General features: G+C 43.1%; 1 protein-coding gene across 1 annotated transcript in view; it reads right to left on the minus strand.

The window, feature by feature from the left end:
• Positions 1 to 23,729, minus strand: part of sorcs2 (sortilin related VPS10 domain containing receptor 2) — a 334,331-nt gene that overhangs the window by 14,124 nt on the left and 296,478 nt on the right. Inside the window, 7 exon segments of the mRNA XM_022752257.1 lie at positions 167 to 274; positions 4,596 to 4,687; positions 4,981 to 5,057; positions 6,601 to 6,703; positions 8,875 to 9,021; positions 13,605 to 13,784; positions 21,964 to 22,053. Coding sequence (XP_022607978.1) covers positions 167 to 274; positions 4,596 to 4,687; positions 4,981 to 5,057; positions 6,601 to 6,703; positions 8,875 to 9,021; positions 13,605 to 13,784; positions 21,964 to 22,053 — 797 coding nt within the window.

Here is a 23,729-nt window from a genome sequence, read left to right on the forward strand (position 1 = left end):
TCTTGTTTAGTGAAGTGTACGTGGCTGCCCTGTCTGACCCTCTGAGATAACCCAGGAGAACCGCGCATAGAGCGGGTGTTAGGGTTCAACCGGTGATGTTACCATGGGTTTCATTTCTGCTTCCGCAAAGCTCCCTCACTTCAGTATAATTGTCATTTCCACTCACGTCATGACCAGGGTCTCGTCTCCGGGCTCGCTCAGGAGTCCATCAACAAACACAGATGTGCTGGTGAAGTTGTGAACGGTCCACGTCCGTCCTTCATCAATACTGAACCTGCAGACAGAGAGGAGATGTTCACAATGAGCAATACCCAAACAGAGACACTGATGAAACTCATCATTCTTATCTTTGTTTTTAAAACAGCCCTGCAGGAGAGTTAGTAATGGCTTTATTATAAATAACACACTGCAGGGATTTGACTGTTTACCGGAAGAACTGTGAGAATGGAATGAAAAAATTGTGTTTTTCTGGTTTGTCATAATCTGGGATGTTAGCATGTCTCGCTAACTAGCGAACTACCTGCAGCAGTAACCAAGTGCCCCTGTGTGCATCATTTAGGCTAATGTTAGCAGCTCTATTAGCCCTTCTTTTATATAGTGAGGCCTCAAGTGTCTTTCATACTGATGATACAAATACAATCACAAAACTAATAAGTAACCTTTTTTTTATCAGTGACTGAAGTGATAAGTTATCCTGGAGCAAAGCATTAAATCACACATTTGCTGGATAACTACAGCTTTCTGCAGTGCCGACTTCCTCACTCACCTATCTCATCTCCTCCGGCCAATACCTCAGGAATTATAAGAAACGGATGGAGTGATAACCCTGTCATCAAATAGATTAGCGGCGGGCCAAATTTATAATTATGCTCCTTTCCGCACACCAGCATTGAATCAATTCAGTGAAGGAAGTGAAGGAAGAAACCTTGAATGAGACTTACTAACAGAACACAGTCCTGAATGATCTGAAACAACCTGAGTGTGTGTGCATATGTAACGTGTGTGTCTAGCATGTTACATTAAAAACATAATTGGAGCTTTAAATTGTTACTATATCTAATAGCTCAATCTTGTAATGTAGAATTCAATTGTGAGTAATTTTAGCTTTATTTGATTGTTGTAAAGTGACATATTTGTGTCATTTTTGTATTTTCAGTTTGTTATTTTACATTTCATCTTTGGTGCTAGGTTACACAGTATCCATGGTAACGATACAGCTATATAAAGTGCATTACCGGGACAACAAGTCAGGACGGGCTTGTATCCCACAGCTGAGTGCGTGATATATATGAAATATTAATGTATTAATGTATATGTATATTCTATCTGAGAGAGGAAGTAATTGTATTGATTGACATGATAATTGTCTATACGCATTCATTTATCTTTATCAGCGGTGTCTTTATATAATTTATAATAGAAATGTTTGATCCTGATTAAAGTTAGAGAGTTGAACATATGATTTATTTATTTACAGTTCACTCATTAGTATTTTAAGTTTCCTTTGATTCAGTGAACAGTTCCTTTGAACAGTGTTATTGAAATCAGGCCGGTGTGCCCTAGATCCCGAAGCGCTTGACAGTGAACCGACATCAGAGCGGTCTGTCAACCAGTCACCTGTCAGCCGTTACTTCAGCATCGTCTCCTGCACAACGCAGGGACCGTAACTGTCATCACTGTCAGTGTTATAGAAGAGATTTTTTACAGGGGACTGTAAACTGTCTGTTCAGGAGCTACGGCGGCCCTGAGAGCTCGACGCACCGCGGCTTCAGAAAACACACGCAAATAGACCGAACACAAACACATTCAGAAAACATCTTCATCAGTTTGACAACGCATGAGCTGCAAATAGTCACAACACGACGGAAGTGTTTCCAGGGGACACTAAGAAGTGATGCACCCGGCTGGGACGCACTTGTTGTTCAATGCTTTTAAGTTCAAAAGGAGCAGACTGAACCCCGTTACACACACACACATGCACAGTTGTAACTTTTTAAAATTCTAGATCCCTCACTTTTCATGCGGCCATGAAAATGGCGTCGCTTTGAAGCATGCAGTTGTAGGTATCCTAACCCCCGCATGCGAACATGGTGTAATTAATTACTTTAAGAGAGTCACAGGCATGAAGAGGAGTCCAGGAACAAGTCTTTGCTTTCGGAATGTGGAGAGAGTATCGTGAGTGTGTCTACGTGGAGGATTTGGCTTGAAGGGACATATTAGGTGAAGAGGGATTCTTCACAGTGACGAGGACTGACTCTCCTCTAAAGCTGCAGCTGGCCGTGGTTCTCCATCCATCTCTGTCTGCTGCTGAGGGGGAGATATCTCTGTCTCTGTCGCTGTTTCTATCACCACTGCTTCTCTCTTGTCTGGGAGGTTAAAACCAAGCTACACAGACTCATTAAAAGCTTTACGCAGCCAGTTAGCACTGGCTCAGTAGTGACCTCACCGGCAGACGACAATCGCAGTCAAACGCTGCTATCATCGTCGTTTTCCAGTAAGTACAGTGTGTGCACAGTGGAAGTGTACAAACATATGAGACACCCCCAGAGCGCCATTCAAACGATGAGCAGCCACTCCGCTGACCGTGAACCACAACATCTCTGGTTTGGGTCTGTCTACAGCGTTTAAGATTGTAGTTACCAGTTACACTTTCAAAAGAGAAGAAATGCAGCGGAGGAAAGAGCAGCTGGTGTATCTGTTCCCAGCACAGCCATGGATGGATTATTCACTGCGCTGCTCCCAGTGTTCCTCCTCCCCTCTCTGTGCACTGTGTATAATAATCCTGAGACACTACCAGCCCCCGGGTTTACCGTGTAGTAAATTAAACACAAATTGATTTAATAATATGCACCTGGAGAGCTCAAATAATAAAAAAAAATTAATCAGCTACAATAATAAAGTTCTTAAAAGTACATTTTTACATCAGGTTCCTCTTTGAAACAGGGTCAGGTAAAAAAAAAAGAAGCCTTAAAGCCCTGAAACCGATCATCATCCTTATTCCCACGCAACACTACAAATAATCACTTTACCAGAAAAGAACTTCCACACCGTGAGTTTTGGGGGGGGGGCCCTCAAGGTGCAGGGCCCAGGGCCACGTTCCTACTTCTGCCGCGGTAAAAGTCTTAAAACTTTTAAAAGATTACTAAATTATATTTTGCAGAGCTGTTGGGGGACGATGACGATTCAACGCTAACGCTGCAGTTTCACAGTCGAGCCGAGTGAGCCAGCTACTTAGAGCAGAGACATGCACTGAACATGTAATGAATCAATGTGCTAAACGCTGGAATAACATTTCTGTTCCATTATTAGTTTCTTGGATTCAGAACAATAGTTTTTTTTTCGCCTCCACGGCTGAAATGTGTTGCTCTCACACACACACACACACACACACACACAACGCTGTTCTCTTATTACGGAGCAGCAGAGACAGAGTTTTGGAAGCTCTACGTCTCAGGAGCTGATGAGGTGATGCATCACGGTCATCCTGTGTAATGAAGTGGTGAAAACCATGTTTAAGAAGTCGTCTTTTCTCACACTTCCTCGTGTTTCCGCGGCTCTCTGTGCGGATGTTTTTCTGCAGTGTTGCCGGAGCCTTCGGGGTTATTGATTTAGCCGAGGCAGGAGGGAGGGAAAATGTGAAGGACAACACTCCAGAGACGGATGAGGACCCATCTAAAAGGTCATTTGATTTAGGTCTGTGATAAATGTTTTTCTGAGTACTCCCTTATCTGTGGTTTCTCATTATTTCATCCTCATTTATTAAGGTCGACAAGATAACATCTTGCTGAGCTTGAAAATGTCTGCATGAGCTGTGGGAGAGGGGGGGGGGTTCTTAGATGATTTTGAAGGGTACAGTGGATACTGGGGGACTAACTGATCTTTCCTGTCCTGTGAAAATATATAAAATGACTCAGTGCACTGAATGGGTCAGGTCAATCAACCTTTAAAGTATGACTTCTATATTTTTACTTTTTCATCTTGGTGTCTTGTCAGTCACCTGTCAGCAAAGATTTACTGATGGAACAACTGAGCCAAAGGCTTCTTCCATTCCAGAATAAATTATTCAATTAACCTGCATAAAATCAGGTCAGACACATGGATGACACTAAACGGTCTTAATAACTAGATTTACCGCCTCCGCCACTCGGACTAGTTTTAGGTTACATCCCTGTTCATCCTGAGTCATATAAAATATTAAATATTAACCATTTGTGTGAAATTCTGTCTATTACTACTGTGAGACGTCTTCAGTTGTAGTTTTGGGAGGTCACACTGACCTTGACCTTTGACCTTTTACCACCAAAATCTAATCAGTTCATCCTTGAGTCCAAATGGACACGTGTGCCAAATGTGAAGAGATTCCCTGGAGGAGTTCTAGAGATATTATGTTCACAAGGCCAAAATCATGTTTTCTGAGGTCACTGTAACCTTGACCTTTGACCACCAAAATCTGATCAATGGGAAGGACGGACGGACAACCCGTAAACAATACGCCTCCGGCTTTGACCGTCTCTGACGTGGAGACATAAAAATAATGATCTCACCCTGTTAAAGGAAAGACTGCTACTTCTATGGCGACATAACAGTGACCTTACTTGAGTATCTTGAGGGGAATAGAGGTGTCCTTGATGGCGACAATGACCCCACCGTGGTCCAGGTACAGGATGTGATGCTCCTCCTCAAAAACCTTCAAAGAAGACATAAAGGGGTTGGAGGTCAACTGGAAATGATGTCACCAACACAACAATTTACATCAGTCCAAGTCAGAACAAGAGAAAAACAAGTAGAAGAAAACTGGTATTATCTTAAATTGGAATTAATGAGTAACTTTCATGAAAGCACAGGAGAGGAGCGCCATCACACCGGCAGTCGACGCAAATAAGGGGTGGTGGGGGTGGGGGGGGGGGGGGGGTGGTGGTGACCAGGGACAGGAGTGCAGGGAGGGTAAAAAGAAATGACACAAAGGAGGACATGATGTACCTGTCTCCATGTCTTCCCACAGTCTGAGGTGATGTACATCTCTTCTTTATACTCCACTAGCTTGGAGCCGAGGTTACCTGGAAGAAAGATGAAGAATTGAAAGTTTCATCAGGCGGGGGTGGGGGGGTGGGGTGTCACATGAGCTTTGTGTCAACAGCAGACTCAAAGAGAGGGAAGAACACAGAGAGCACCTTCTCTCTAGGTTGTCTTTCATATCTCTTAGTAGGGGGGTGTAGTTAAAGTTGGAATAATTCATTTAGATTTGGAGAAAGGTGATTTCCAAGATATTAAATCAATTTTACTGTTCGTTTGAAAAGGAGGTCCCCGGCCTCAGACACCACACTATAGCTGCTGATCAGATTATGGATTGAAAGGAGTGAGGATGAGGGGTTTGTAATGTATGACTAAATGTTATTGGCATATAACCTAATTATATGGTGGAGTGACTTTGGATGCTTGTGATGTGATCGCATTGTTTAATGAAAGCTGCCAGAGATTCAATGAAAAGTGCAAACAGCAGTGAGGATAATGGGTTGAGTGTCTCTTTGTTCCATGATGTTATTTGTGACTAGCAGTGATTAAATATAAAAGGTGCAGTAAGAATACATCCAGGTGTGTGTGTATGTGTGTGTATGTGTCAACCATGTAATATATATACACATGGATGAGTGCGAATCTTTACGACAGGAGAGACACAGGCTCTGTTCACACCAAGCGGCACCAAGAACCAAAACCTGCAGTTCCTCTAATGACCACTAGAGTCTGGCTCCAACAGTGAGTCAGTCCCCACAGACTCCCATGTTAAAATGTCCAACTTTACAGCAGAAATAAACATGTTTACAGCCTGGTACAAAAACAGTTTTGGTCTCTATAGCTTATTTTCATGACAACTGTACGGGGGGTGAATTTTTTTTATATAACTCACAAAATAATTGAGGGTGTGGCGTCTTTGAGTGACAGGTGGGTGAGTATATGCTTGACACAAACCGGCATGCACTGAAGTCTTGGATCCACATATGCCCCTCCACTTTGTCCATTTTTGGATTAGCTGGGAGTTAGGGGTGGAGTCAGACACTGCCAAGATGGCAACAGTGGAGCAGATCACTCTCAGCGTCAAAACCGCTTTTCAGAGACTTGTGGGTGTTGTCACAGAGGCTATGTCCATCTTTATTTACAGTCTATGGCTCACACGCATTAAAATGCATCTTGAGTGACCATGTGTGATCGGATCTCACTTCCCCTCTTCATTTGTGCTCGTGCTTTGTTGTTTTTAGCCAGGCGTAAGAGAGTGTCCATTCTGCTGATCACCAATGCCAACTGGCTTCGGTGTGATCAGCTTGTTCCTGGTGTAAACAATGTGACCGTGGTGGATTGGCTGTGCAACGTAGTGTAGCTGAAAGCTAGCATTCAAAAAGGCAGCTGAATGAAAGAAGTCTGACAGAAGAGAAAGCTAACAAGTCGGCCCTGTCATGATACAACATACAAGCTGGTTGAGTTTTGTCTATTTACTGTAAAGATACACACATCAACTAGAAATACTTTTAGAGGTCTGCACCTGGTATATGCTCAAACAGTAAAATAAATTAATAACTAAAGTACATTTTTGCTCTGGGGACTCACCGGCGCCCATGATGAGACCTGGGGCAGAGTCTTTGGTGTGGACAGTCCCAGAGACGTAGGGGTTGTCCGCCCAGCGCAGGTGCAGGTGGAGGTGACAGTCCGGCTGCGGAGGGGACACAAAAACAAAAATCCATGTAACCAGAGCGTATACACTGATCCACCATGTCGTAAGTTATTAAACAACCCAACTACATCCATAGTAGAGCTCAGTACGGAGGTTTCAGATATATAAGGGGGGTGGGTGGGGGGATTCACTTCATATGAGAAAATAAGACATGAGATTCACAAATGCAAACATTTGTCAGAAGCAGATCTGTTCATACTGACACCAAGTTGCAGGTCAGCGCAGGCCAGTACACTACACTGACCCAGTTGGTAGCAAGGTGTGCAGCCGTGCCGGAGACTAAAAGGAAAATGCCATTTTTAAACGTCTCTTTTAGCGCTCACCTCTTAGTATTTTTGTGGCTTGTAAACAAATGTCTGTGGTTTGGAGCTTAGTTGCACTGTTGAATACTTGTTGCTGCAAAGCTTTCCACCAGTAAAACAGTAGGACGCTTTTATTGTGAAGCATGCCATGTATTTGACATAGAGTTAGCAGGGCTTCATTAGCACAACGAGATATGAACACATTTAGCTCCAAATGAATGTAGTGACATTCCAACCCAGCAGAAATTGTCAGTGTTACATTGTTACATTGGAATATATGACCTATAACTTCTAGCATGCCCACTTTATTTACAACCTGCCTTATCTTCTTCATCTGTCCGTTCAACAGTGTCAGCGTGTTAGAGTGTGTTTTCCTCAAGTGTTAGCGGCACATATTAACTCTGCTCTTTGTGTATTCACAGTCACAGCGATGCCATTGGAGAGGGAACACTGAATCCCTGTTTGTCTTTTTTAACACTGAACTAAAAGCAGATTGTAATTGTAAAAACATTAGACACTGAACTGCTCCTGTCCATACAAGAGGCCATGACGCTCACCCAGTCTCTAGAGGCCAAAGCTCCATCAGCACTTGTAGCACTTGTTTACTACAGGCGCTGCTGGAGTTTTGACCTCTTTGGACCTTTCTCCATGTACCGTGGATGAAGGTGAAGGTGAAGCCAAAAACCTTCCTGTGTTTCTGACCCAGTCTCTGTCAGGCGGTAAGGTAATGGATACAACTGACCGTGTGTTGTTTGCGTCAGTGAGGCGATGTGAGAGACGCCAGTGTTTGAAACGAAGCCGTCTCTATGACCAGCAGACGTAAAGACGTGATTACAGAAGAGCTGAGGAGCGGATGAAGCTATAGGGAAGAAGAGTTCGACATCGGTTTGTGTGTGTGTGTGTGTGTGTGTGTGTGTGTGTCTCACACAGTCTGGAGCTGATTCTCTGATATCTGCGTCTCATTTCAAACCTTTCAGCTGACTAGAGTGATGGTTCAAATAAAGGACCAGGCTTGCTCCCCCCTTTATCTCTGCGTGTGGTGTGATGTATGGATATCAGACTGCAGCTGACTCATGGCTCTTTGCCGCTGTTGCCTCGCAGTAACAACTTTGACAAGACGGATGGAAAAGCCAGGCAGGCATCTCACACACATTCCTCAAAGTGCAACACTCATCCTCCCTTCTCCTGCTTTGTGTTCACACTGCTGGTCAGAGTAAGCTGGTCAACAGCTCTCAGTGTATTTGATGCTGCAGCTGCATCACGGTGTGCAGAGACACATACACATACAGAAATATAATATATGACATCTATGTTCCTATATCAAGAGTGATGTTGCTGTATATGTCTCCTATAAGAGGATATATTATTATCACATATATACATCCTCTGGATATATGAAGTTTATAATATATATGAAACAACCATAGTAAAATTTGTATATGTACATATATCAAAAATATCTATGATGAATTTTTATATGGTATAACATGTTGTGAGCATATATGTCAACAATATATATTCAATTTATATATGTAAGTTCATTTAAACAACTTACATATGAAAATTCTACATGTTTATACATGTTTTTTTTTAATTAATTTCTCATTAATTTTAAACATGTCTCTTCTCATTCTGGGAAAGTGATCTCAGACGCTGGGACTCTGCTGTATAATATCAATATATACTGACCAGCTTTGAGATGGATATATATTCATGTAACATCAAGGATGTAATGCATTTCACAGCACTATATTGCACTTGGTTCTCTAACGTATCACTGCGTAGCTATATGGAGGAAACACACACAGTGTAAATAAAGTCAGCAACTAAAAGGGGCTCAGTACTTACTGCTTTGCAGCTAATCGGCTTGCCATTCATGTCAGTGGTAGGCGGGGCCAAGGGTTCCCAGTCTCGTCCTTTGTTATAGGTGATGAGCGTCATCACTTTGCCATCGATCTTCTGATTGGCCAGGAAGACACCTTTGATTCCACGCACCTGGGGATCGAGGTGGATTTACGACAGCTTGTTAACCTTGCAAGACATTATCTGAACTGTGACCACTGCGGCCAAAAGGTGCGGATACGGCGTCAGAAATTCTAAAATGTAGAGTGACAGTAGCACAAGTGCATAGGTAAACTCATAAAACTGACTCAGAAATGTGAGCTACATAGCATTTTAAGTCGGGTAACTTGAGGTATATATTCAAAATACATCATTTCTAGAGGAACATCACATTTAAAAATGTCTTGCAGGGCCTCGTGTATCTTTCTCCAATAGTCTCTGACGACAGGGCGGTCCCAGAAAATATCGTAGTGGTTTGGGTTTTGTGTTTTGTGTTTTGTATTTTGATTTCCACAGTTTCTCCAGCAAACAGGAAGACTATTATCATAGTGGGATTTCTGAGAAGGTGTAATAAAATACCTTATCAGGCCAGACTCCATGTTGTTTCCATATTGTTGTCCATATAACAATCTCTCCTTCCTTTTATATTTCAGTTTCAAGAGAATGAATGTGCTATTTCTTGTTTCAAATGTTACATAGTCTCACACACACGTCCCATTATTTGGATTTAAGATACTATTATTCTTAACATGAGCTCATGTGTTGCCAAAATGATGAAGATGTTTTCTGAATTTGTTTGTGTTTTGTGCATTTGCATGTGTTTTCTTAAAGATGCAGCCACCGTAGACACTCCTATAAGTGTTTTGCATGGCTTGGCAACAATCAGTCGTCTTAACATGAAACCTGGTCCTGTAGTTTCTTCTGCCCCACCGAGGCTCTGTGCAACATCCTCAGTAGAGATTCAGTTAAGACTAAATATAGCGAAGCAGAGGTCTCATAAAGAGTCCCAACATAAAACTGCTGTGGCCGGATTGTAACTTTACCTTGAACTATAAAGCTAGATTTGAATATCAACCAGAACATATAAGAGAATGTGGTTGAAACCTGATTACCCATGGACTAATACATTACAGAGCCATGCCTTTACTTGGAGGCTGAAAGCAAACCACTGACACAGAAAGTGCAGGGCTGTAAAAGTTGAATCCGCTGAAATCAATACACACTGCATGGTTTCTGTGGCTGTGACATCACTAGCTGCAGCCTCTGAAGCTGAAACATTTAACAGAGAGACGACGATGAAGACGACACGGACAGACATTTAAACAGAGCCAGGCAGCGTGTCAGACACGTCTGCGACCACAGACTCCCCGAGCTCCATTTGCTATTTATTATACAGCACTGATGTTTACAGAGTGAAACAAAAAAAGAAGGTGATTGTTTAAATCAAAGCACATAAGCCGGGTTGTATTATCTCCGGACGCAGGGCTTCTCTCCTTTATGTCTGCACCTCATCTCTTCTCTTCACTTTTCTGCTTCCGTTTGCCCCCAGCCTTCACCCATCCCCCTGTGCGTCGTCGTCGGCTTCTCTGTCTCTATCTACAGTATGTGGTGAGAGTGCCGCCCCGAGCGAGCGATGTAAGAGGAGAGGGAAATGTGTTCTGCAGCGAGGGGCCTCTGCTGCGTGTGGTCCATTCTTCTCTCCAGCAATAGCTCTTTCCATCTACCTCCTCCACTTTTCTCTGTGACCATTTATCGAGAGACTTTTGCCAAAATGCTCAGACACAAAGATTAAGAGTAGCTTGAATGCTACAACGTACAGCACAACAAAAGTCTTCATGATTAATGTAAGATGGATTGAGTTGGACTGTAGTTTGCAGCGGAACTGTCTATCTTAATTGTAAGGTTTAAATGTTAATTCATGTTGTATATTTGAGTTAATTTGCTAAAAAAAAAAATATATATATATTTACAGTATTTATACGGATAATTATTTACACATCTCTGATTGGTCAGTTGAGCGAATGTGACTTAGCAACAGGAAGTGTTCTTGTTATGAAGTGGAGAGAAGTAAAAACTCCATCCAGCTGTTTCTTTTATCAAACGTGACCCGTAACGCCAAGTACCCAGCCCTCGCGTTACATAATCTCATTCCTGAACAACTTTTTTTTTTTTTTTTTCAAGATATGACAGACAACGATTTCACTATTGAAGAAGCTGAGTAATGATTTTTTTTTTTTTTTTTTTTTGGGAATAGATGCAACAAAAACAAATAAGAGGAGATAAATCTAAGTTTTTGAAATTTGACAGAACATAAATCATTCTGTTTTGAAAATGACAGATCCTGAGATAAACTCTTATTATGATTACAATATCTTTATGAGAATCACTTTCATAACTTGACACACTGGAGGGTTTTTCAATCATACATTCGGATAGCAGAAGCCTCCATGCAAATGTTATTAAAATCATTAAAACATTAATTACAAGTTATTGCCATAAGTGAGACTTAGTTAAGAATTGAAAAGGGCTTTTGTGTTAAAAGGCTACGACTGTTTTAGTGTAAATCAGACAAACAAAAGGGACGGTGGTGTTGCATTTCATGTACAGAAAGATTTTCGATGTTGATAGATAAACAGTATGTAAGAAGGGAAAACTTCAGTGGCAACCACCAGGATACCTGAAGCTTGTTTTATGTGAGAATGAATTGTGCCCAGACTTGGCAGTAGGAGTCTCTTTAAAAACTCATGTTGGCTGTATCGAGTTCACTTCTAGCTGAGGCTCGAAAGCTCACAATATTTACGACGCAGGGTTTTCTTTTTTACTCTGTGGACTCTTGCTCTCGAGTGAAGGCAAGACAGAGCGTGGGACTGACAGGAGGAGTGGTGTGGTACGTGATGTCATGAAGTTTCACACCTCCACCATGGGCTTTGATTTGTGACTCAAGCAGTGAGTCTCTGGATGGTGAGATGAGTTTCCTTCCCATGGAGTTTGGGCACAAGATTAGGAGTCAGACACTCTGGAAGGAGGTCGGAGTGAGCATCCCTGCTCCACTGCACTGAAAAGAGACGGTCGAGGTTGTTGAGAAATCTGATTAAGATGGCTCCCAGATGCCTCCCTGAGGAGGTGTTCTGGCATACCCCACTGTGAGGAGAATGAGCGACTGACCCAGAACTCGCTGGAGGGGATTACATAATGCCATGGAGTCTGGGCAAATCTCTGGATTCCCCAAATAGGCCGGAAGACCTGTCTAGGGAAAAAGGGCCTAAGCAAAGCATGGATGCACGAATGAACTGATGTGTAGGTTACCATGATACATTATACATCTCCTGCACACTGCAGGAACTTTCTGTAAATTGCAGAGACCACTCCCTGACTTTTGTCATCTCTTGTTAAAACTCACTCTAAACCATGCCCCCCCCCCCTGTTTGTGCTATAATGCAGTAAGGCTCTCAAATACTGCTGGTGTTTTAGCAAGCTAGCAACAAACAACACTTACTGAAAGCAGATGCAAAAAAAACACACATTACCTAGTGACTCACAATTTGTTTTGAGACTGTTTGAGAAAAAAATTCTCATATCAAACATCCTCCTTTTCCCCTCCGGCTCCTTCATGGAGCTGCAGCCTCTGGTGTGCACACAGCACCAAAGGAGAGGAGGAGACGCTGTCTGACTGAGGTCACAATTCTGTGTGTGTGTGTGTGTGTGTGCGTACGTGCGTGCATGTGTGTCGGATATGATTATGTTTGCTACAAAAGATTCAGTGGTTGTATGAGGTCATAAATCATATTCATATTTTAGGAGTAAAAAAAAAACAAGACTGTCCTGTAAAAAACAAGCCCACAGGTCGTCTGTGCAGCAGGTCATTATGACCCATAGTTACGTTTTGTTGCTAGGAGACATCTAGTGGTGGCAGTAATGATGACAGGAGCAAAGGGAAAAGTGCGGTGACGTAGTACAAAGAGAGACAAAGTCCACGTCAGGAGGAGGTTGTGGTGGATGGATGAATATGATTCCCATGTGAAACTAACTGTTTATGTTGTTGCTATTGTCCGTGACTGTCCGTTGTTGTTATTGTAACCATGACAACAAAGAATGTCTAATCTTGAGGAAGCACTTTTTTTGAACACAAATCACCACCTTTTCCCAAACCTAACCAAGACATGACCGTTATTATAGTAACCACGGGCGACGATCGGTACACCGCTCTTGGTTCAGTCGCGTGTTTATTATGGTAATCATGACAACCGGGGCGCTATATCAGGAGACACTGCTATGGGTGGTATCAGAGGGTTGAAAAAGCAACCTGTGTGGTTGTTCAGGTCGGAGGAGCTGTTCAAAAAAACAACCCAGTGCTGTAAACGCAAGACCCGTCCCTGTTGGACATGTCTATGAGTAACATTATATTGGTTTATTATTGGGGGGGGGGTGCATTTGTTCTAAATACTGAGAGGGACATATCCCCTGCATCCCCTCCAAAATCTATACCTATGGCTGACAACAGGTAAATTAAAGAGTGGGTTTTTCATGAGGGTCACACTGAGGGTCTGTCTGGAGGTGAAGAGTCCCAGAGGAGAAGGAGCTTTCATTTTGCCTCAGTCGTGTTCACAAGTCCAACTAATTACATTGTGTAGAATATATGTATGTATTTTGAAACTGAGGTTCATTTATAATGTATAAGTGTACATTTTTGAATACTGCATGAGATCAACACTCACAACACTTCCACTCCATCTCACCTCCAGGATGTCAATGAGGACGTTCTCCTCCGGCTGCTTGGTGCTGCGGACGTTTTCCAGGACGATGGAGTAGTAGACGCCCTGGGGGTCCGACTGGTACAGGTTATACGTATCTGACTGGTACCACTCCTGGAGGGCGAGGAAGACCTGGTTCTCGTCCGTACTCACTATCTGAACATCCTGGGGGGCAGAGGTGGAGAGACGGGGGGAGAAGTGGGGGTCAGAAAAGGAGATGTCAGTATTATCATGAATCAGCGGTGTTGGGAGTGCGAGAGAGGGGAAGGCATCAGAAGAAAACAACAACACAACAGAAATCCCAACCGGAGCAGCCTGGGTTTAGTCTAACCTGTGGCCCTTTGCTGCATATCATCATCCTCTCTCTCTCTCTCCCCGACTTTCCTCTCTCTCTCTCTCTCTCCCTCTCTCGCAGTTGATATCGAAGTTAAGGCAAAAAATGTCTTAAAAAGGAAAAAGTGATCCTGGCCTGGGGAAATAAGAGAGCACTTCTTGTTCAACACCCAACTGTGACTTTTGAAGTTAAAAGCATTCGACAACAAGTGCGTGCCAGCCAAGTGCATCACTTTTTAGCGTCCCCTGGAAACGCTTCTGTTGCGCTGTGACTATTTGCGGCTCATGTGTCGTCAAACTGATGAAGATAGTTTCTGAAGCTGTTTGTGTTGTCGTCTATTTGCATGTGTTTTCTGAAGTTGGGTTGAGCTCTCAGGGCCGCCGTACTTCAGGGAGATCATTAAAGAGAAAAACATATGAAGGGGAAAAAACCAAAAAGACATTAGACATTGAAAAGGAAGAAAGAAAGAAAAGTAAGACAAACACAAGTGTAGGGTAAAGCAGAAAAAAAAACAACTAAAAGCAGCAAGTGATGACAGGAGGCAAGAAGTAAGAGGAAAAAGTAGAATGAACCAGGAGATGGAGAAGAACAGATAGAACAGTAATAGCAGCAAAGTTTTACACCAGCTGACTGAGAGCCAGAACATAATCCAATAAACACAGAGTCACAGGAACAAACTGGGGGAAATAAGAGAGCACGCTGAAAAACTGTTTCCGACAGTTTAGAGAACTTGTTAGGTTTTCTTTTCGAAGCTCGTGAGCCTCCGATGCAAATTGCTTCATCACTCATGAAAGACTATAACGACTGCACAGATGGTGACTCAGCACTTTACACTTTGTTAGTGATTACATTAACATAACATTCTAAGATAAAGCCATCAGGGCACAGGGGAAGACGCCCGAGACGCCGCCACCCTGCTCAGAAAAAAAACACTAGAGCTCTATTACACTTGGATTTATAGTTATGGGCTCTGAGTAGTAACGGTAGAGAAAGCTGTGCACTGATCTCCTAATATCTACTGTTCCTGAGTCACTCTGTGAAGCTCAAGTGATGGTCCGACCACGAAGTGGAGAAGAGTTTATCCGAGGCGCTGGGCGGCTGCCTCCTGCGATGTCAGCAGAGAAGTAATTGGATCATTAATGGCAGATCCAGGGTCAGTTTACATTAACACATTGTTGACATGGTTAGCCTGTAATGTATAATCAGACTGGTTCCAAATCAGCTCTTTTCACTCCTTTGGAGACGCTGAGAAACTATGACAAAGAAATGATTGTACATTTAAGGGTTTATAGAATTATTCTACAATCTCCATCTACATCAATATTAAATACATAAATAAATAAATACAGCTATGAAATAAATCCTGAAATAAATAAATTAGGTAATAAATGTAGAAATATGATGTGAGAAATAAATAAATGAATAAGTAAATAAATAAATAAAAAGAACTTTTTATTTATGTCAGGGGACTTTTATTTTATAATTCCACAATTATTTATTTCTGGAGACTTTTATTTCCCAATGCCACATTTATTTCCCTACTCTTTTTACTTCCATCTGTTATATTCAAATGAGGAGGCGTGGTTATCTCACAGACCAAAGAAACAGCATTTATTTATTCACTCACTTATATATTTACTTTTATTTATATATTTCTACATATATTGCCTCTTCATTTATTTCAGGATTTATTTCATACCCTTATTTATTTATTTATTTATTCAATATTGATTTAGATGGCATTCCACAGAAGCTAAGTGAAAGAACAATGTTTGATACCAAAAGCATACAAACACCATTTTTCCTTCCTAGTTGTTGTGAACAGCTGTGAGAGGGAAAGTGTACTCTCTTCAGGTCTTGTTTGAACTCTTTCTGATTCACTTCATCTCCCATTCCTTTTTCCCCATCCCCTCCTCTCTGATTATAAATCCATGAATGCAGCTTCCCAATCACTTTGAAAGCATTATGCTCGGCTCAGGCAGCAGTTTGGAGCTCGAGGAGAAGTTGGCGCCGAGAAGTGTGCAAACTTCAACTCCAGCTGCCTTTTAACATTCAGAGTCAGACCCTCCTCCCACCACAGTGGCTGAAAACATAATCCTCCTCTACAGAAAATACAGTGTGTCTAAGTGACGACCTAAATACACGCCAGCAACACTGACTGAACACGTGTACAAGCAACGCGTTTTTTAATACGTGCACAGTAGAGGTTCGGACACACTTTCCCTTACATTCACATTCAGATCACACAACTTTATCCAACCACAAAAAAGGGCAATTCCTTTTGCAGCTCACCCACTGCACACACACACACACACAACCTCAAAGCTCGCAGGCAAATAAGTTAATGTCAGAGGCAACAGACTGACATACATGAGTCACTACAAGGAACAACAAGCAGCAGAAGTAACAAAAATAAAAATAAAACATGTAAAATAGAACAAAAATAACAAAATATGTTACAGTTCCTATAGTGAATAAATAATATAAATATATGAATGACTAAATTAAAAAATTTAAATCTAACAAAATGACTTGGAGCAGCGGTTTATGCTCCTACGGGGCACATTGCAACGCCGGCCTGAGGGCATTACAGTGAACTCACAGAACAGAACGTGATCGTCCGATTGGCTGATAATTCCTTTTTGGCTTTCTGGGCCACCCGTCTTTCCCAAAGGCAGAACTCTCTTCAGTCACCTTTGCCTACACATGCTGTTTTGTTTCTCTATTTATATGATTTGATCAGCTTTTCAACGGTTACATCAGAGACTCGCAAATAAGTTCCTTTTTGTGACTTGGGGCAAAAGGCTGAAACGCCTTAACTCAACTCTGCATGAAACAGGAGTAACGTAGACCATAAGTAAGTTCCCATGATGCTGCAGATTACTGCCATGTCCTAGCAGTTGTAAAGTGTGATTAATGACTCTTGAATCAGTCACTGGGTGGGTGCCCCTCAATCATGTGAGCAGTCATCTGTGAATCTTTGAATAGCATTTTTTTTTTTTTTTTTTTTTAAATGGCAATCTGTGCCATGAAATATGTGATGTCATAGTGAGTAAAAAACCAGATTGGTAAACATAATATTAGAGACATAACATGTAGTGGATGCATGTATACATTATTTGCCTCGCACTGTTTCTACATTGCCTTTGAAATCTTACAACTGTGTGTTTAAGGGAAGATTTTAGAAGGAGGTTGTGTCCGGGTAGGTGGTAATTCTTCCAACGCTTGAGCCCCCACCAACCCCACACAGACGCACAAAACCAGATTGGTAAACATACACACAACTTAAGTCTGCATATGTCTTTACCTGTGAAGAGCTTGCTCCTAAGCCTACAGTTTGCACCTTAAATACAGATCAAACACAGCTGTCGAGCCAATTTCGAACACGGATGTGACGAACGGCAGCTGAAAGAACCTTTTCTATTCCGTCAGTGAGCAGACGCCAAAAAGGTGAACTTTACCGAGTGGATTTGGTTGAGATGAGAAATTCAAAGAGATTGCTTTTGGAAGCTACGGCATGTAGAACAGTCTCAAAGACTGTGAATACAACTAGGACAGTTTGTCACACTGAAGCTGTAAAGAAGCTTCAACAGGGAACATTTGTTTTTCTCATAGTAACCAAAGTCTGGAAACTACAGAAATGTCCTGAATACAAAATGGAATTTTTAATAACATTTTAATAGTTTTAACAAATGTGTTTTACAAGCAGAATCTCTCCCTCACTTGTAAAGGGTCTAAGTGTACAGATGGTGTGATGGTAGGAACGGTTAAAAAGGACAAAAAAAAAGGCCAGTTGTTGAAAACATGGCAACTTCATCAAAATGTTTACTTCAACCTGATCCCAGTCCACCTTTAAACCGGTTGACGAACTGGTACCACAAGCAAAAATACAAAGCCAGAACGCAGATTGCGCAACACTTTCTGAAAATGTGGTTGAAGCTCCAGGCTACCTGCATTCTCTGCTCTATTTCTGGAGTCAGTGGCATTTGAGATGGGCTTTTACATTTCACCATAGCTAAAGGAGCTAAATATAGCATGATAAGGGCAAGACAAATGGTCATGGGAAATGTCAGCGTCTGGCATGACAAGCTGCGTAAAATTGAAAATGCCATCCGTTTGGCTTAAAGCGCATTCTTCTTTACTCTCAGGCTGAAATCCTGACTTGACGTATTGCTTTGTATTACAACAAAGATGTCGTGTCACGTCAGTCCTCAAACTGACTGACTGGGTTTGGCCGAGAGGAGAGGTCGTCAGGTGGTACCCGACCTGCGCAGCCTTTCGACCTTTATCCGCCTCAAGCCACTGCCACTCTCCTCCGGGCTTGACACCACGCCGCAGCGAAAGGGTGCGACCGAATCACGCGCTGGTGCGACCAACCGAGAAAAGTTGCTCGCACCGTGGCAACCGGCGGACGGGTTAAGTCCGGAGCCCTTTTACTGTAGGGTTGAAGGGCGGAGACTCCAAGCTCCGGCTCCAGCTGTGTTACTTGCCTTCTGCTCTTTTACCAAATTCCCGTGTACATCAATGTCAAACGTTCTGTCTCACTGCACGTGCTCAAACTCGAATACTCTCTTGACGTAAGAAGGTCCCTCGCTCATGTCGTGTCTCTCGTATTCCTGCTGGGAGCTCACATGCGCTGCTACAGTCTCTCCGGGCTCCGAGCTTTTCACGGGGTTAAACTCCATCATTACCCAGACTTGGTCAGAAGTGTGAGGAGCGTCTTGCTCATTTGATTAAAAAAAAAAAAATGGACAACATCTGATGCCAGATTTCCCCTGGCAGTCATCTGTGATATAATAGCCTCTTCAGTGTGCTCACCCTCTCTCAGCAGCATTGAGCTCATTTCCTTTCACACTCAACAGATCCCATTAATCATATTAAAATCCTCATCGTGCCCCTTGGACATTATTCACACTGAATTCTGTAAAGAGGCCTTTGATACGGTTGGCCCACACATTTTACTCTTCGGAAACACTCGACTGGCTTCTGGCTGCATCCGGCCTTCTTAAACATACCGTCTTAAAGATAAGATCAATCCCCTTTGGTAATTAGAAGCATATATCAAAATGGCGTCACGGCACAACACTGATAACTCAGGCGTCAGATGTCTCGGACTGATTTCGACTGTTTTAATGAAATGAGGGCGTGAAAAAAGTGAACAAACAAATCCCCAGTGTCGATCCCAACCTCGCGCTCTGAGCCCGACACTGACAAGGACGTGGATTTCCAGTGGCAAGAGAAAGTGAGCGAACCCCTTTGGAACGACCTGGTTTCCTGCACCGATTGGTCATAAAATGTGATCCAATCTGTAGACAAGCGTGTGCCTAAGCTAATACCGCACGAACAGTTACAATCTTCTGTGTGTTTATTGAACAAACCCACGAAACATCCAATAATCGCACAAGTCTAAGATGTGGAAAAAAAAATGGGCATGGGTTTGTGGAGGTACAGAATAGATTTGAGCTTCCTGGCAATTTCACCAGAGACTCCTTCCACTGCTGCAGTGCCCTTGAGCCACAGACAACCTATCTGGTCCACTGAAGCTGACTCTGCGCTGTAGTTGGTTAAACAGAAAGGTGATTACATCCTGGGCGATAGACAGCGAGGGAGAGGATGGAAACAGAGCAAAAAGGCACACGTATTACCTGTTATTTCACAGCCCAGTAAGCTGTATGCATGTGTCTGTCTGCGTGTGTGTGTGTGTGTGTGTGTGTGTGTGTGTGTGTGTGTGTGTGTGTGTGTGTGTGTGCGGTTAATCCATAACTCAGGTCAGGTCTCGCAGGACAGAGCCAAGCTGCTTCCTCTGATGGCCTCTGCATTTTTCATCCTCCAACCTTTCAATTATTCACAGTGGAAAAACATGGGAACACTCCCTCTCTCACCCTCACACACACACTTTCTCCTTGGCTCCTCCCCTCCGTCTCTCACTCCATCTCTCATTTCCCTCTCTACCCCAACCCCCCCCCCCTGTGTCGCTCGACCTAAAAGCTGAAGAGTGTGACCTATCTGCTCACCCAAGTAAGAGGACACATGTAGAGAGAGGGGGAGACAAGAGAGAAAGAACAACTAGGGCATACTTTAACCAAACACACACGTACACACACACACACACACACAAACACACACACGTTCATACACAAACCGATTTATCCACTGCTCTCCTGCCACACCTTTTCAATTGATCCCGATCATCTCTAATTGCTGAAAGTATGTGTGTGTGTGTGCGTGTGTGTGTGTGCGTGTGTGTGAATTCAATCCCTCTCACCTTGCTTAAGGATCACTGAGTACTGTAGCTGAGGTAGTGTCAAGCAATTGAGGCATAAGATCTAAGTGGTGGGCTGGAGTCGAACAAGAGTTATTCTATACATTTCCTGAAGAGTGTGTGTGTGTGTGTGTGTGTGTGTGTAGACTCCACACACTCCTGTCTGACAGAGTGTCAATGCCAACGAGTGTCTTAAAGGTTTTCTTTTCTTAATTTAAAGCTGAAAAAAATACACGAGACGTCTCCCTGGGCTCCACATTCAATCAGCACAGTTCAATAGCACTCAGTGAGACACTCCAACAGCCCCGTGTCCCCGGTGCCGCCAGCCAAGGTTCCTGCCTGGTCTTGTATCGGCGTGGAGCTCATTTATCGCCTCAGCCTATGTCAGAGACATGGGATGCGACTGGGTCGATGATTGGTGGTGAATATTTAATGTGCGCGATCGTGTATCGGGCAGAGGACTGGCTTTCATTTGAGTACAGATACTGTACCAAACATCTGACACCAACCAAGAAGTGGAACCGTCGGCAGGAGGGCTGTAGAGCTGAATATTTAAAGGGAGGGAAGAGCCGCTTCACCCTCAAATGCATAAACTGGCTTTTTGAACATTTAAATCTCCCTCTGATGAAAATCAAGTGTCTCACCTTGTTAACATCCATATGATGTTTTTATATAATACAAGACATAGGATGAGAGAAATAATCATCAACACCATGACTGAGTGTTTCCTCCTTGAACTGCAGTGAACCAGTGACAGTCTCATAAACACAGATTCAGACAGCCGGGGTTTCAGACGTCACAGACACAAACTGTTGTGATAAGTCTTCTGGTTTAGTAGATATTGCTCACAACAAACTCCTCACTCCTCAACAAACTCCTGAGTCTGTGGCTGAGTGATGTGTCCTCCGGGTAGCCATCTTTATCCGCTCTGCCCTTTCACCTGTCAACCTAGCGCGGACTAGAATTAGCCACTGTGTGGGCAGCAATTGTTTTGAGATTTACGGGATCACACATAATCCATGAGGTGTAAATAACACGTGCTATCAGATTTAACAGCTGAAATAAAGATGCTGCAGCTACCAGAGTCAGCTGGTGTAAGCTAGCAGCAAGGGCTTAGAGCCGGCTGCTGCAGCTGCTAGTAAGTTGGAGGAGCTGCAGGAAAGCAGCGAGCTTCAGCAGCAACAATGACAAGCAGACACTGAGCACACGAAAAGCCCAAAAAGCCCAAAAAGCAAAGGGAGTTTCGTACTTTCAGCAAATGACTTTGGAAGATGATTCGTCCACTGAAACCTCATATTAGTTTAAAATTTTAGCTTCACATTTTGAATTCTAACTTTTAATGAAAAAATATTTGAACACCTGTGTGTTACATCTATGCCCATCCCTCTCTGAAATGGTGTGATAGCAGGTTCTGCGGTACGTCATGCAGGATGTCAGAGAAGGCACCGATATATTTAAACTGCTGTTAATAATAAGTGGTGTTTTCTGCTTATAGCAAGAAATGTGTTCAGTGTTTGAGTAACGTACTGCGTAGTGTATCGCTATCGGCGTTTTAAAGCCCTTAACATCACTTAGACGATCATGGAGCACTCAGTCGCTCCTCTGATTGGCCCTTCTTCATCATGATGTCTAATGTTTATGAAAAACACGACAGCGATCCGTGTGCATCTTCAGCAAAATGTCTTGTCCTCTTTTTTTTTGGGAAGTAATGAATACATTTGCAAAAACAAGCGGAAGCTGTGCTTTACCTTCGGCAGGGCGTACTTGGGGAACCTCATCTGGACGAACTCGTTGCGCCGATAGGACACGTAGTGCTTGGTGCGATTCCCCGTTGTGACCTGGCAAAGGGACGAAAAAATGAAATAAACCACACATGACACGACACATTCTTCTGGCAACAACCTGCGCACTATCCAAAAGTTAAAAATGACAAAATGGTTTCCTCTGGAACGAGCTTGTGTCTCATTCCGCTTCATTTTTCAAACACCAAAATAGTGGATTCATTGAACGGCTGCAACTAACAGTTATTGTCAATAGCGACTGATTTGCTTGTTATTTTCTTGATTGATCAATAAACAGTTTGGTCTATAATTCATCCACAAACAGTGAAAAATCCTCGTCGTTGGACAGCTGTTTTGTCAAAAGCCCAAAGATATTCAACTTCCACTGATGAAACACAAAGAGGCAAATCATCACAAAATAGGTGTAGATTTATTTTCTGTCCAAAGAGCTAAAGAAGTAAAAGACAACAGAATCTGAACAAGTTCCATCAACTATATTTATTAAGACTTTTTAGGACCTTGTTTGTGCCAGTTTAAATGAAACATGGGACTAGTTTGCAAACTGAAATTGGATTGAAATTGAATTGAAACTGGGGCGGCTGTGGCTCAGGAGGTAGTGCAGGTCCTCCACTGATCGGAAGTTCAGCGGTTTGTGTCCTTGGGCAAAATACTGGACCCCAAATTGCTCCCAACGTATCGTCGGTGTGTGAATGTGTGTGTATGGTAGAAAAGTGCTGTATGTGCAGGGGAGAGAGCGCTGTATGAATGGGTGAATGTGGCTTCTGTTGTATATGCCTTGAGTGGATGGATATGATTGAGTGGTCCATAACGGGGGTTTTCAGACAGGACACGATCTGCGCCGCACTCGCCGCTCGGGCCATTGCACTGTTCAGGGGAGTCGCAGAGGACCGAGCAAACACAAGGCGGAGTTTTCCAGACTTCTAGCGGGACACGTCACTATGAATGTTTACGGCCTATCGTTGCCAGAAACTAAGACGTATCTTTCCAGCTCTAAGAAACAAGCATAATAAAGAAGGGGAGCAGGAAGGAAGAGGCTGCGGGTGTCCACAGGTATAGAGAGCAGTCTGGGGTTAGAAGCTCCGTTTCCACAGCGACCGGTTTTCAGGTCTACTGTCTGTTCACTTTCCACGCCTGGCTGGATGCCTCGTTTCTAATCGGCCGCGTGGGTGTCCGTCGCAACTCGAAGTTCAACGGGATTGAACTTCGAAAGGGGTTTCAGAGCGCAACGTTCTGTTGCCGCGTCCTGTCAGAAAGCTGCATACGTTTAGAAAGCAGCTGTATTAGTGCAGTCCATTTAGATCAGAACTGACTGAAGAGTCAGAGCCACTCGGCTGCAGAGAAACAGGGAACGACTGAATTCAAAGCTTTTAAGTAAGAAAATGTATTTATTTAGAGTTCAACATTTCTATATCTACCATCTGGCCGTTATTGTTTTCACCTCGTGAGTCTGTGTGTGTGTGTGTGTGGGTGTATCATCACAAAATGTGGTCCTTGAGACACCTGCTGTAGCTTCCACAGAGGTGGTTTTGAGGACACTGGCAGGTGTGTGTCTGTCTGTCTGTCTGTCTGTCTGTGGACAGATGTTGTCAGTGTGTTATCATCACAACTTGCAAGATGCATTAGTGCAACTCCACAAGTGTGTAGTTGAGATCAAAATGAAGGTAGAGCTTGAATACGGGTGTGGTTCAGCCCGTGAGACGTTGGAGCGTAAA

This window comes from Seriola dumerili, unplaced genomic scaffold (assembly GCF_002260705.1).
Source record: "Seriola dumerili isolate Sdu_G_001 unplaced genomic scaffold, Sdu_1.0 BDQW01000167.1, whole genome shotgun sequence".
Taxonomy (NCBI): Eukaryota; Metazoa; Chordata; class Actinopteri; order Carangiformes; family Carangidae; genus Seriola; species Seriola dumerili.